The following is a 12,389-nucleotide window of genomic DNA, read 5'->3' as shown; positions in this document are numbered from 1 at the left end:
TGCCAAGCACCTGACAGCTCATTTCTGGATATCCTTAAGCCACGTGCCGTGGGGCTGCCAAGGGGAAATTAGGCAAGAGGCAGAACATTCCTGAATAAGTAGGGCACTTGGAGATTTTGAGACCTTGACTGTATCAGCTGAGCATCTCCTGGAACTGGAAGGGAGATGATGCCTGCTTGAAGCAAACCAGGGTGGGGAGATCTGGAGCTGAAGGAAGGCAAGATGTTCTTGTTCCCTGTGGAGGCCACCTCTAGGTCCTTCCAGAGCGAAGTCTCTTGTGAAGTCCCAGGCCCCTGCTCCTCCCAGTCAAGCTTTGGGCTCTCCAGGTTGGTTGTGAGGTCCTGGAAGGGTGGGATAACTGATGTAGTGGCTGCTGCTGAGCAGCTGACAACACACCTGCTATCAGCTGATAGATCTCCACGTTTGGTGTGTAACCTGTGCCCATCCCAAGTCAAGCTCCTGATGTCCTGCTAACAAGGAACTCATCTTGTCTCTTCCCCAGGTGGTGGCAAATGCTGTGGCCGCCCTGTCAGAAATCAGTGAATCTCATCCCAACAGCAACCTGCTGGATTTGAACCCTCAGAACATCAACAAGCTGCTGACAGCTTTAAATGAGTGCACAGAGTGGGGGCAGATCTTCATCCTGGACTGTCTGTCCAACTACAACCCCAAGGATGACCGGGAAGCTCAGAGGTAGGGTTGGTTATTCAGGAGCAGGGCACCTGTGGGAGGTGTTGCAGCACTGAAATAACAGGGGTTCTGAGGTCTGTGGCAGCACAAATAAGACTTGATAAAAGAGGTTTAAAAGGGAGGCTGCTTTTGGTAGTTTGGGCTTATGCTGGAAACCTGCCCCTTCCCTCAGCAGAACCACTTTCTCTGTTTATCTGTAGTGTTCCTTTTAACTTTTTTCTATTTAAAAGGCTGGTTCTTGTGGGAACTGGCACTGCTAAGAAGGGATCAGCCCAAGACCAAACCTGTAACAGTGGAAGCACTGTTTGGAGGATTTTCTGATTTAAAGCAGAACTTTCATATCTGGTTTTGCTGCTTTGAGAGGCAAAAAGCCTTTATAGGTTTGCAGCTTTCCAAAGTACTAAAGGTCTGAGACCGGAATACTTTTTTCCAACTGAAAACTGGATTGTGATATGAGAGAAGTGAAAGTAAAGGTAAGAAATTATTTTTTCTTATCACTGCAAATTCACCCTTGTGCTTTTACTTTTAGCTGCAGTGACTAAACCTGAATACAAGGACCTCAGGTTTTAGGTAGTGGAATTTTAATTTGTGCGCTTCAAGCCGCCTCCTCATTTGTCTTCAGAATCACAAAAAGTCAGATTGTGTTCCCAAGAGATCAAGGAACCAGCAAGAGAAATAACTTGGAACAGGGGGATTCTCAGACAATGTATTTTGTGAGGATGATGTGGGGGGTGGAGAGGGAGGAAGGGTCCCAAGCCCACATGCAAAATCCTGGACAGGATTCCATGGGTTTCTTCACTGACTGGTTTTTTTGAGGTACAATAGGTAATCCACTGTTTCTGAAAAGCCTACCAGGAGTCTTGCTGATTTCTTTTTTTCCCCACCTCCTTTCCCCTTGTGTTTTGTTTCTGTGCCAGAAACAGCTCCTAATGAGTGCTAGAAACCTGCAGAGATCTCCAGGGTGTGAGGCTGGTATTATCCCAGCTCTGTCAGAGAGGCACCACCAGTCTGAACAGCTGTGAACACGTCCCACTTCCTCACCTGTAATTCCTCTGAAGAGTGGTTTATCAAACTGCAAGGGCAGGAACTACTTTTACTGCTTTGTGTGGAGTTTCTCTCAGAGTTTGCCTTGTTTCAGACAGGAGACTGACAGCACTGGGTTTTATATAATGTTCTTTCCAGGAAGGCTGGTGTCAGTGCCCTGTGCCTGGAGAAAGTGAGGCTCAGAGAGATGAAGCAGCTTTGACATGCAGGTGACCTTGGGCACAGGCAGCTGGAGGCTGCCCCAGCTCTGACTTGGACTCCTCTGCTCTTCACTGAGCTTCCCTTCCTGCATGGCTGAAAGCAAATCTTTGAGGGAAAGAAGCTTCAGGAGGCACAGATGGGAATAAGATTGTTCTGGGTTCGCAATATGCAGGAGGGAGTGGGAAGAAACTTGACAGATGCTGTAAGAAAGACCATATGAACCCAAACTTCCTTTCTGCTTGGGATGGATTGTTTAGGATGCTGTTGATTACAGGATCCATTATGGTGGATCTGAGACTTTGGAAGGTATTTAAGTCCTTCTTTCCCTGAGTCTTTAGAGAGTCAGAAGTCTTTTTTTGTAGGTAGAAATGGTTGAAATGGCAGCAAGCTCCCCAGGCAAGCCAGAAGCGTGTATCACCTCTGAATTACTATATGGAGGCTACAGTGTTTTTCCAATAGCTGTTTTGTTAAAGTTATGTTTGTAAGTGACAGACAAGATCACAGAAATAGAGAACACCACCAGGCAAAGGCAGGAAGCACTAATAACTGAGTATGTTTTGGCACTGTAATGCTGAGAGCTGGAATTTTTCCTGAGCTGAGTGTGGCAGGAGAGAAACTCGAAGCTGTGAGAGAGGTCCTTGTTTGCTTCCTGCTGCATTCGAGAAAGCAGGACTTCACCTGTTCTCTGTAACAAAACCACGTCAAAGCAGCACGTGAGAAGGTGTCTTGAGCCATGTGCAATCTCCTGAAATCAGATCTGAAACATCTGACACCCTGAAACACATGTGAACCCTTTCCTCCTCCTCTGTCCCCAGTATCTGTGAGCGGGTGACCCCCCGGCTGTCTCACGCCAACTCGGCCGTGGTGCTGTCAGCGGTGAAGGTCCTGATGAAGTTCCTGGAGCTTCTTCCCAAGGACTCTGACTATTACAACATGCTGCTGAAGAAACTTGCCCCTCCACTGGTGACCCTGCTGTCTGGAGAGCCCGAAGTCCAGTATGTTGCCCTGAGGAACATCAACTTGATTGTGCAGAAAAGGTAAAGGCTCGGGGGTGTTATTCCGGCGTTGTCAAAGGGCATCTGGTTATCTCAGACATTTCCACATGCACAGAGTCTCTTCTAATCCAGGATCAGATCCCTTGAGAGACACATTAGACAGTCTTGTGACTCTGGTAGCCTGAATTAATTTTCCTGACAGCATGCTTGTGATACCAGTTTCATACAGCATTTCTTCACCTGCCTCTCTTCACTGCCTTTTTATGAGCACTCAGAGCTGCCCTCTATAAATCAGATGGCAAATAGGAATGAGGGTGTAACTGTGCAGTTCACAGTGACCTGCAGGAACTCAGTGTGTCTGTGCTGTTCTGTTCAGCACAGAACCACCAGGCTGGTGACATCCTGGTGTCCAGTGGGTTAGTTTTTTCATTTGTTTACTCCTGTGTGCATGTGTCAATGCTGTTGTTCCTTGCTGGAAAGGTGGGATAGCTTGGATAGCACTTTGTGATTGTGTTCAGGGCAAAGTTACTGTGCAATGGCATCTTGCAAGTGAAAGTAGAAATTAATTTTTAGGTGAATTTGTAGGTTTTTTTAAATTTGGAAACAGTCATCCACTACCTGCCTGTTGGCTCAGCATCTGAAGTGGAGGAAGTAGAGATGTAGCCATAGAAAGACTTGAATTCCGCATTTTGTATTTAAACTATCTTTTTATCCAGCCTTCTTTCTCTAAATGGTTGATTGCTTGCATGTTCTGGACACAAAATCACTGAATCATAGAAGGGTTTGGGTTTGAAGGAACCTCAGAGATCGTTTAGTTCCAAACCCCCCTGCAGGTTTTTACCTTTCTGTGGGTAGGGACACTTTCCACTAGACCAGGTTACTCAGAGCCCTGTCCAGCCTGGTCTTGAACACCTTCAGGGATGGGGAGTCCACAACCTCTCTGGGCAACCTGGGCAAAATGACACCATTCTGTTTCTCAACGAATATTTGGGTAGATTTCTAAAGAAAGGATGCATTTGGTTACCAAAAAAAGAGCCCATTTGGGTTTTTAAACAGTCTTGAGTGTGACAGAACGTTATGTTCCCTCCAGGCCTGAAATCCTGAAGCAGGAAATCAAGGTGTTCTTTGTGAAGTACAACGACCCCATCTATGTCAAACTGGAGAAACTGGACATCATGATCCGCCTGGCTTCTCAAGCAAACATTGCCCAGGTCAGCTGAGGGACTTCTCATGTGTTCTGGGAGGGGGAAACCCTCTCCTGGGCTATGCCTGAGGATGTATGCAGGTACTACTACAGTTGTCTTGGTTTTTAAGCATCACTGTTCCTGGTGCAGTGCTCTTTGCAGCTATTTAATGGGAGGTGTTGGAGTTTCCTCCATAATTTAAATGTTAATGGCATGGTGTGTCTTGCATCGTGACCGTTAGGTAGATCTTGTTTCACAGATTACAATTCCAGGAGGAGAGCTGATGGTTCTTGTCAAATGAGTCACTGCTGGTGCTGAGGTTGGAATGAGAGGCTTGTTTCAAGTGAGGGGGGTGTGCCTGCAACAGAGGCATTCAGAAAGGCCAAACATTATTGAAGTGTGAATTTCAAGTTAGTAAAATTGTTAAATGCTTGCACAGGCTAAAAAACCCCTTTCTTCTGCTTAACTTGCTTCCAGAGTGGAAATAGCATGAAGCTACACTGAATTGAGGCTGCTTTACAGTGTAGATTCTTGTATTTGATTTCTTTGGAGGAAGTGTTCTCGAGTGCATTCCTGGCCACAAGGCCTAACACTAATGCAGAATGATTAATGCCTCTGGTTACTGCTATTATTGTCCTCTCATAATTGTCACAGAGCAATTTCGTGTAATGTGACATTTTTAAGCAGCTCTCTTCAGCTCTCTCCTGATGTTTTTTGGAACAGAGCAAGGTAATTCATGCCCCTTTTGCGCTGGGGACACGGAAAACATTTTAAAAATCAGTTTCCCTGAGAATATATGCAGAATTTTCTCTTTACTCTTGGTAGGCTCCGTCCCAATTTTAATGCATAATGTTCCAATAATGGGCTGTTTGCGGGAAAGGCAGTGGTGTCTGGAGGGCAGAGTCTGGGATCTGCAGACTAATGAATGAATCTCTTCCTGGTTCTGAAAAGAAATAAAACAACACAACTACATCAGGAATGTGTGCTGGAATGAGACCTGAGCAGAGCAGCTTCTGCCCACACCCTCCCTGTGCAGCTTGGGGAGACTCTCCATCTCCATGCACATGCTGGAAAGGCAGCAGGATAGCTCTGGCCAAGGCACTTGGGCAGTGTTTGGAAAGCATCAGCTGCTAAACCTGGGTGCTCCCAGTGCTGTGCAACATAGATCATGCAGGGCAATAATAAAACTTCAAAACACAGATGTCCCGTCTCCTCCTTGCAGATTTATTTGTCTGCAGTCTGGCCCTTCACGGCCTCTTTATCTTGTCATTGTTCTGAGCAATGTGCCTTCCATGAGAGGTTTTTGAAAGAACTGTCTGGCTTTGTGCTGCTCACCTCTCCCTCACCATCTATTTGTGACATCACGATTAAATCCCTGATGTCATGTTTGGCATGAGAAACTGAAATAAATTGAGCTTTTGAGGGAATATAAATGACATATGGTCTTTTATTAAAATTGTTTTTTCTAAGCTAAGTGATTTGTTTAAGACAAAGTAGTTTTTTAGTTTAAGATCTGTAGGTTCCCAGCAGGTCCTGGTTTAAACCCTTCTTCAGTTTCCATTAGCAGAAACATTGAGACAAAATAATAAATTTTATTTTTAAGAGGGGAAGTATCTTTGCACTGTTATTAATCTCAGTGTAGATGTTCCAGGGTGTCCTCAGATCTCCTCTGCACCTTCTGTTTGCATTCAGTAGGGATCCAAACGTTCATCTCGGCACAGAAAAGGAGAGATCAAAAACAGTTGTTGCCAAGAGCTTTGCATACAGTGAACGTGCTTTCAGTGCAAGAAGGAGTAGCAACATTTATGTTTGGCAGGGCTGATTTTCCCCCAGCTTTTGTTCAGGGGATTTTGAAAATAACCCAAGACAGAGCCACGTTTTGGCTTTGTCCAGGCTAAACCAGGTGTGGTCCAGACCGGCGGGTTTCGGAGGTGGAGGTCGGTTGTGGAGTTTGACTGTGTCAGCTCTGTGTGGTAGCTGTGGAAGAACATCCTGCTGGTGTTCTGGTGTTCAGTGGGATGTTCTCTGAGTGACCCAGGGACTCAGCTGGTGTCCTGCCTCCTCAGGTCCTGGCAGAGCTCAAGGAATACGCGACCGAGGTGGACGTTGACTTCGTGCGCAAGGCCGTGCGAGCCATCGGGCGCTGTGCCATCAAGGTCGAGGCAAGTATCTGAGTCCTGAGCTTTTCTGTGATCCTCTGCCTTCAGAAACAGTGATGGGCTTTACCCATCACCTCGTTACACCAAGCTTCTTTGCTTCACTGTTGGCCATCAAGTGGCCTGGATACGTCCTGGATATGGGCAGAGCAGCAGCTGATCCAGAGGGCTTGTGAGCTGTGAGTGCATCACAGGAGGGTGGGCTGCTCCTCTCAGATCTCAGCTTGCAGGCACAGCAAGGCAGATAATTCAGTCCTGGTGGAATATTTTACTGCACTGGCTTCAGTGTTAAAAATGACCACTTGTCCATGAGGACGTCCCTTAATAGCTGTGGACTGACCTTTTGAAGGCGGAAGGAGAAAAGATTGTGCAGAGAAACTCTATTATGAAACATTTTGTGTCATTCATCCCCCCTATTTCAGCTGAACAGAACACACAGGCATAGAATTACAGAGAATTGGGACATTAAGTGCAATTTATTCAAACACAGAATGACTCTATTTGCTTACTTAGGTCCGTATAACTTGTGGTTTCACTCGGAGTGTGCTCTCTTTGCCCTCGTGCTTATGCAGATAAGTTCCCAGAAACCTCTGCAGTTCTCCAAAACAAGTCTGAAATGTCCTCTGCCAGTGGAACATCCACTGAAATGCTCATAATAAAATATTTTTTTAGTGCTCTCTCCCCTTCATTTCCCTGTAAGTGAATCTGAAACACCTGACAGGAGCTCAGAAATCCTGTGAAGAGAGGGAAGACTTATGCTTTGGTGTTGGTACTTTTCAGTAAACTGATGACTGAGTGCAAAATGTCACATAAGTGGTCTAATTTCAGCTGAGCTCATTTAGCTTTTGCTAAAGTGTGTTCCCCTGAGCTTTGCCTGACAGCAGATTTAAATAATAACCCCGATCGTGCCTGGCTTAGTGTGGTGTCAGTGCACAGGTTTCTCTTGTTCCAGCTAAACTACTGTAAGTCTGTGTATAGAGGACACAGAGAGAATCAACTGCCTGTGCAGCCTTTTCTTCCTTCCTTCAGCTCTTAAAGGCTTGTCCCTGCCATGGGCTTTCTTTGAAGCCCCATCGAGCAGGTGACTGCTGTTTCTGTTTCATATCTGCAGTTCAAAATACCAAAGTGTTCCTCCCGTGCTGCATCCAGGCAGGAGGTTGTCTGGATGGAGCCACAGCAGTGACAGGAGAAAATCCCCCTGAGAATGGGAAAGGGCTACAGAGAAGTTAAAAGAAGCTGGTGACAGCCCTTTTGATAGCTGTGCTGTGCTGGGGGGTGGGAGTTTGCTTTAGTTCTCAGCAGGGACTTCCTCACTAGGATTTGGCCGTGTGTCTGTCCTAGTTTCACATGGGGAGGGTGGTGTATTCCTGAAGTATCAAGGTGTTTTTAGAGGTCTTTACCCTTTCCCTGTCCCTGATACCACAACAGGCATGCAAAGGACTAATAGTAACGTCCAGCACATTCACAGTGACCCTCAAACTGGAATTGTGTCCCTCCATAAGTAGTGTTAACCTTGATTTTTAGCGCTGCTCCATGAAGACGCTGCTGCTGAAGATGAGGTCTGCTTCCTGCTCTGACAAGAGCCAGATTTAAAGAGGGCAAATATAGAACAACTCATTACAGTGTCCTCATCTCCAGGTTAATCCCTGTCCCCAGTGCATCTGTGTTTACTAGAGGCTGTTTTCTCTGTGAGTTATGACTAATAGAAGAGCATCCTCAGCCATCAGTGTCCAAGTTCCCAAGGCTTAGAAATCTGCTTCTTGACACAGGACACAGCCGGTGGGAGCTGTTGATGAATGAGCATTCACAGAGCATTTCAGCTCTGCCTTCAAGGATCCTACCTTTTGTCTAACTGTCTCTCCTAGGAGGGGAAGACACTAAATAATTCTGTCTGCCCTGAGGTGCTCTGTAGAGGAAATGTGGTGTTGCCCTTGCTGGCAGTGCTCATTTTGGGTGTGGAACTGATACCCATGTTGAGTAGTAAGGCTGATGGACTTTGCCCAGGCTTGAGCAATCATTTTGGTTTGGGGAGTGCCAGAATATCATCATTTTGCATGGATAGGGCTGGACTGTTGATAGCTGGGCTCAGAGTTAGCTTGGGTGTGTCTGCAGCAAACCATGTGGTGTAGCTGCACTTGGATCCCTTGTGCATCAGTTTGCTCCTCTCACAGCACTAGATGAAGTCATCATGCCATGCTTAGATTGTGAGGAAAACAAGCACTGCTCCCGTGGGAAAAGGAAATGAAGTGGATGCAGTAAGAACAGGGATTCCTCTGGAGCAAAGGAGAAGCAGAAGGAGCCACATTACAGGGAGATTTGTCTTGTTTCCAGGAGATTCTGCCAGCAGCCTGGTTCTTAGAAATCATTGAGGCTTGTGGCTGAATGTTGATGTGTGATGTGCTACTCTGGTAATCTTGTGGGCTTTCATTTGATTTCTGCAGAAAAACAAAGCAATTTTGATTTTGGTTTGTTGTCCTTCCTCACTCCAACTTGAAAGCTGTTCTAGTTGGGGCACTCTTTCATCAGTTTGCAGAGCACTGCAGTCCCCAAGGATGTCCACCTTCAAAAAGCAACGTGTTTACAAGGGATGGAGTGAGCTGAGATCTATTTTATTAGAGGGACTGCTCTTCTGGGCATGTACCCATGTGACTGCTCGCTTTCCAAGGGACTGTTGGGCTGAAAATCATTGCTGCATATTTCAAAGTGGATGTTGTGTTCTTCCTGGAAAAAATCATGCTTCAGAGTGTAAAGAAAAGAAAACTAAGCCTTAATTTGCTTTTCCTTGAATTCTGCAGCTCTTGAAGCTTTGCTGGTTGTAGGCTCTGACAGGACTGCATTGCTTATTGCCAACAGTGACTGGTGCTGCAGGGTCTGTAGAGTGGAGTTGGCTTAGGAGAGATTTACCCCCTTAAGGTCACTTGTTAAAACATCTGGTGAAAGGTATTGGGATGAAGAGATTAGATTGCAAGCTCTGAAGCATCGATCTTGCAAGAAGTTTGAGCAGGGCTCCCACTGAGAGCAAAGTCAAACTCTGTGGAGCCAGGTCCATGGTCAGTCTCCATGAAGTGGAAGAGTCTTCCAGGTCACAGACCTCAAATCTCTTCTGGAGCAGAAGAGGTCAGAGCAGGGCACTCTGCCATTTCACTGCCTCCATAGTGGCATAGTACCTGTAAAGCTGTGCTAAGGAGGGAGAGGCATCATAAAAAAAATATTATACCAATCACACAGTTTTATGTGATGCTTCTCTTTAATCTGACACCGATTGTGTTGAGTATATTTTCTGTTTGGTGTGAATTTCAGGGAAGAGTCAGATGACTTACTGCCAGTTTGCAAAGATGAGTGAATGCTGGTTTAGAGTGTCTCCTCCCTTGGCTGATCCCCAGGCCAGCACGGTCCCTGTTTGTGCTGGCAGGCCATGTGTAAGATACCTCACCTAGAGTCAGGAGGGCAGGAAATCACCACGAGGTTTTAGTCTCTGATCCAAATTCAGCTCTACAAGTCTTGAGGTTTGTCCTTGAGATTTCTGCCCATTCTCAAAAAACTGATTGCTGTGACTGAAATGCCATTTCATTCCTCCTCCTCCTGCCCAGGCTTCAAGTGCTCTGTAAGTCAGAGGGACTGTTAACTCACTGAAATTGAAAAATCCACCTACGTTGCTGTTGTTTGTGCCCTACGGTGTTTGTCTCAATCCCGAGTGCTTTATGGATGTTCTGCCTCGGCAGTGTCAGGAGCTGGCTGCTTCTCACATTAATCACCTGCTGTGTAATGAGGCTTCACACGTGCTCTGCTAATAGCCAAATCACTGTCCTTATTGGAGACTCTTTAGTGCTGAAGTTGGTTGCTCCTGTGATGTCCTGCCTCACTGTGCTGTTTGGGAATAGACCTCCCTGAATTATTTGCCTCTAATTCCAGTTCTGCTTCCTGGAGTGTGACAGTGTCCAGTCCTTGTTATCTTTTTTTGAACTAATTAACATGAAAGCTGCATTAGCAACAGCTGAATTTCTATTTTTAGCTATATCTTCACATGTTGTTAGTGACCTCACCCCAAAAGTACTGAACCTCTTGTAGCTGTGAGGTGCTTTTTGCTGCTGTTCCTGCAGAGTGATTGCCAGCATGGTTTTCTCCTGCCTTACAGCTTCCCCAGCCAGGAGTCTCTGTCCAAACTCTCCCAGCTCTGATTGCCCAGCTTGGGAAATCCAAGAGATCTCACTTGGTGGCCTGTTTAGCTGCTCACCAGCAAGAGGGTGATAAAAAGAGCAGTGTAGGTCTCCTGTGTGGTGACCCAGCTATCTACTGGCACAGTTACTTCAGACTTAATCTTTGCAGGAGCTGGAGTCAGCTGGTATCTCCACAAGCATTTATCAACCTGTGTTTTTTTTCCTGGATACAGTTGGTAGCTGCAGTCCTCTTGTTTTCCCGCTCTGGGCGTTTTCTCATACACAAGCCTCGTTCCTCAATGTGTGCTGTGGGCTCAGGACTGTTTCTGGAGCTGTTTTAATGGGATTTTTCTGCTCCCTCCAGCAATCTGCAGAGCGCTGTGTGAGCACACTGCTGGACCTCATCCAGACCAAGGTCAACTACGTGGTGCAGGAGGCCATCGTTGTCATCAGAGACATCTTCCGCAAGTACCCCAACAAGTACGTGGAACTGGTGTAAGGTTTTTTGGAAGCCCTTGTCTGCTCTCAGCAGAATAGAGCAGTGTAAAACTCAGCATGGCTTACCAGGGCTCTGAAGCAAAGGTGGGAGCAGTGTCCATTCTGATTCCACTCCTAGTTTGGTAGGATTCAGATGTTTGCTGTAGGTGAGGGATCGGCCTGACTCATCATTAGTTGGAATTGAAAGCTTTTCCTTCCCCACCACTCCATATGGATGCTGAATAGAAGCCTTACTCAAAAGCCAGTAAAGCTCTTGCAGAGAATGCCAGAAGGAAAATTTGGCCAAGTTTACAGCATCGAGCTTTTCTGGTTTTGCTCATATCTCCTCTAGAAGTCTTACATACAAAGCTATGAAAGGTTCATGGCTCTCCTGGTCTGAGATCCCAGTCAGGTTGTGCCAAACAAAATGCTGCTGTCTTTCCCCATCGAGTGTTCTCTCTGGTTTGGGCAGAACTCAGCTTTTTTTTGTTGTTGTTTTGCTGTTTCTGCAGTAAGGTTTTGTCTCCTCAGCTACAGAACAGCAGGAGTGTTTTTCAGCAGAGACTTGATGATCACCTAAAAAGTAATATGGGACATTGCAGGCCTCTCTGGCAATTTCTGCTGTCAGTTACAAGACAGATTGTCTGCTTGTGACAGGGAAACCCACGCTCGGGAACAGGGGAAGCTAAATTAGTGCGGGGTACTGTCTGTTTTACAGTAAAGCCTTTGGGGAAGTGTAATATCCAGTTCAGAGTTACCAGTCTGAAGACTCCAGTGAGGCTGCAGGATCTGATTCAGATGCATGGGCTGAACTGTTGGATCAAACGTTCCCATTAGCAAACAAAGTGAGGCAGCTTTGTCTTGAATTCCACATCTGGGTGGTCTTGCTGATGAACTAAACTGCAAAGACCCTGTGAGATCTTAGTGCTCAGGCTTGGAAAAAGAAAAAGCTGGGGAATACCTTCTGTAGTTAAGTGAAAATGCTGCATAGAAATAAAAGATTTTTTAGTGCAGGATTCCCTGGAGAATGATGTGGGCAGGAACTGAGTAAGACAAGTCCAGTTCATCCCAGTAATCCACCTGTACTCTGACAAATCAGGTATGAAAGCATCATTGCCACTCTGTGTGAGAACCTGGATTCCCTGGATGAGCCAGATGCCAGAGCTGCCATGATCTGGATAGTGGGTGAATATGCAGAGAGAATTGACAATGCTGATGAACTGTTGGAGAGTTTTCTGGAGGGCTTCCACGATGAAAGTACTCAGGTAAAATTGCATTGTGCATCTTAATCTGTAATGTTCCATGCAGTGCATTAATGGGATGGACAGTAAATATTATTCAATGAAAGCTTCAATATTTGCCTAAAGAAACCCTCTGGGAGCCTGTAGATTTGCTCCGTTGTCCCTGTCTCCAAAACTTCTCTTCTTGGAAGGATAAGACAGAACTGGAGGGGTTTCTAGATGTTTCATACTTCCTGGGGGAGTA

General features: G+C 46.0%; 1 protein-coding gene across 6 annotated transcripts in view; it reads left to right on the top strand.

Moving 5' to 3' along the window:
* AP2B1 (adaptor related protein complex 2 subunit beta 1) overlaps positions 1-12,389 on the top strand; it is a 79,440-nt gene that overhangs the window by 22,799 nt on the left and 44,252 nt on the right. For all 6 annotated transcript variants that reach the window (XM_051810085.1, XM_051810081.1, XM_051810082.1 and 3 more), the window contains 6 exons: positions 503-693; positions 2,751-2,972; positions 4,021-4,141; positions 6,181-6,276; positions 10,792-10,907; positions 12,004-12,169. In XM_051810085.1, coding sequence (XP_051666045.1) covers positions 503-693; positions 2,751-2,972; positions 4,021-4,141; positions 6,181-6,276; positions 10,792-10,907; positions 12,004-12,169 — 912 coding nt within the window. The remainder of the gene's footprint in view (positions 1-502; positions 694-2,750; positions 2,973-4,020; positions 4,142-6,180; positions 6,277-10,791; positions 10,908-12,003; positions 12,170-12,389) is intronic.

Source organism: Manacus candei, unplaced genomic scaffold, assembly GCF_025592945.1.
Source record: "Manacus candei isolate 608988 ecotype Guabito, Panama unplaced genomic scaffold, ASM2559294v1 h1tg000076l, whole genome shotgun sequence".
Taxonomy (NCBI): domain Eukaryota; kingdom Metazoa; phylum Chordata; class Aves; order Passeriformes; family Pipridae; genus Manacus; species Manacus candei.
The sequence above is the reverse complement of the archived record's forward strand: the minus strand, read 5'-3'. Positions and strand labels throughout refer to the sequence as shown.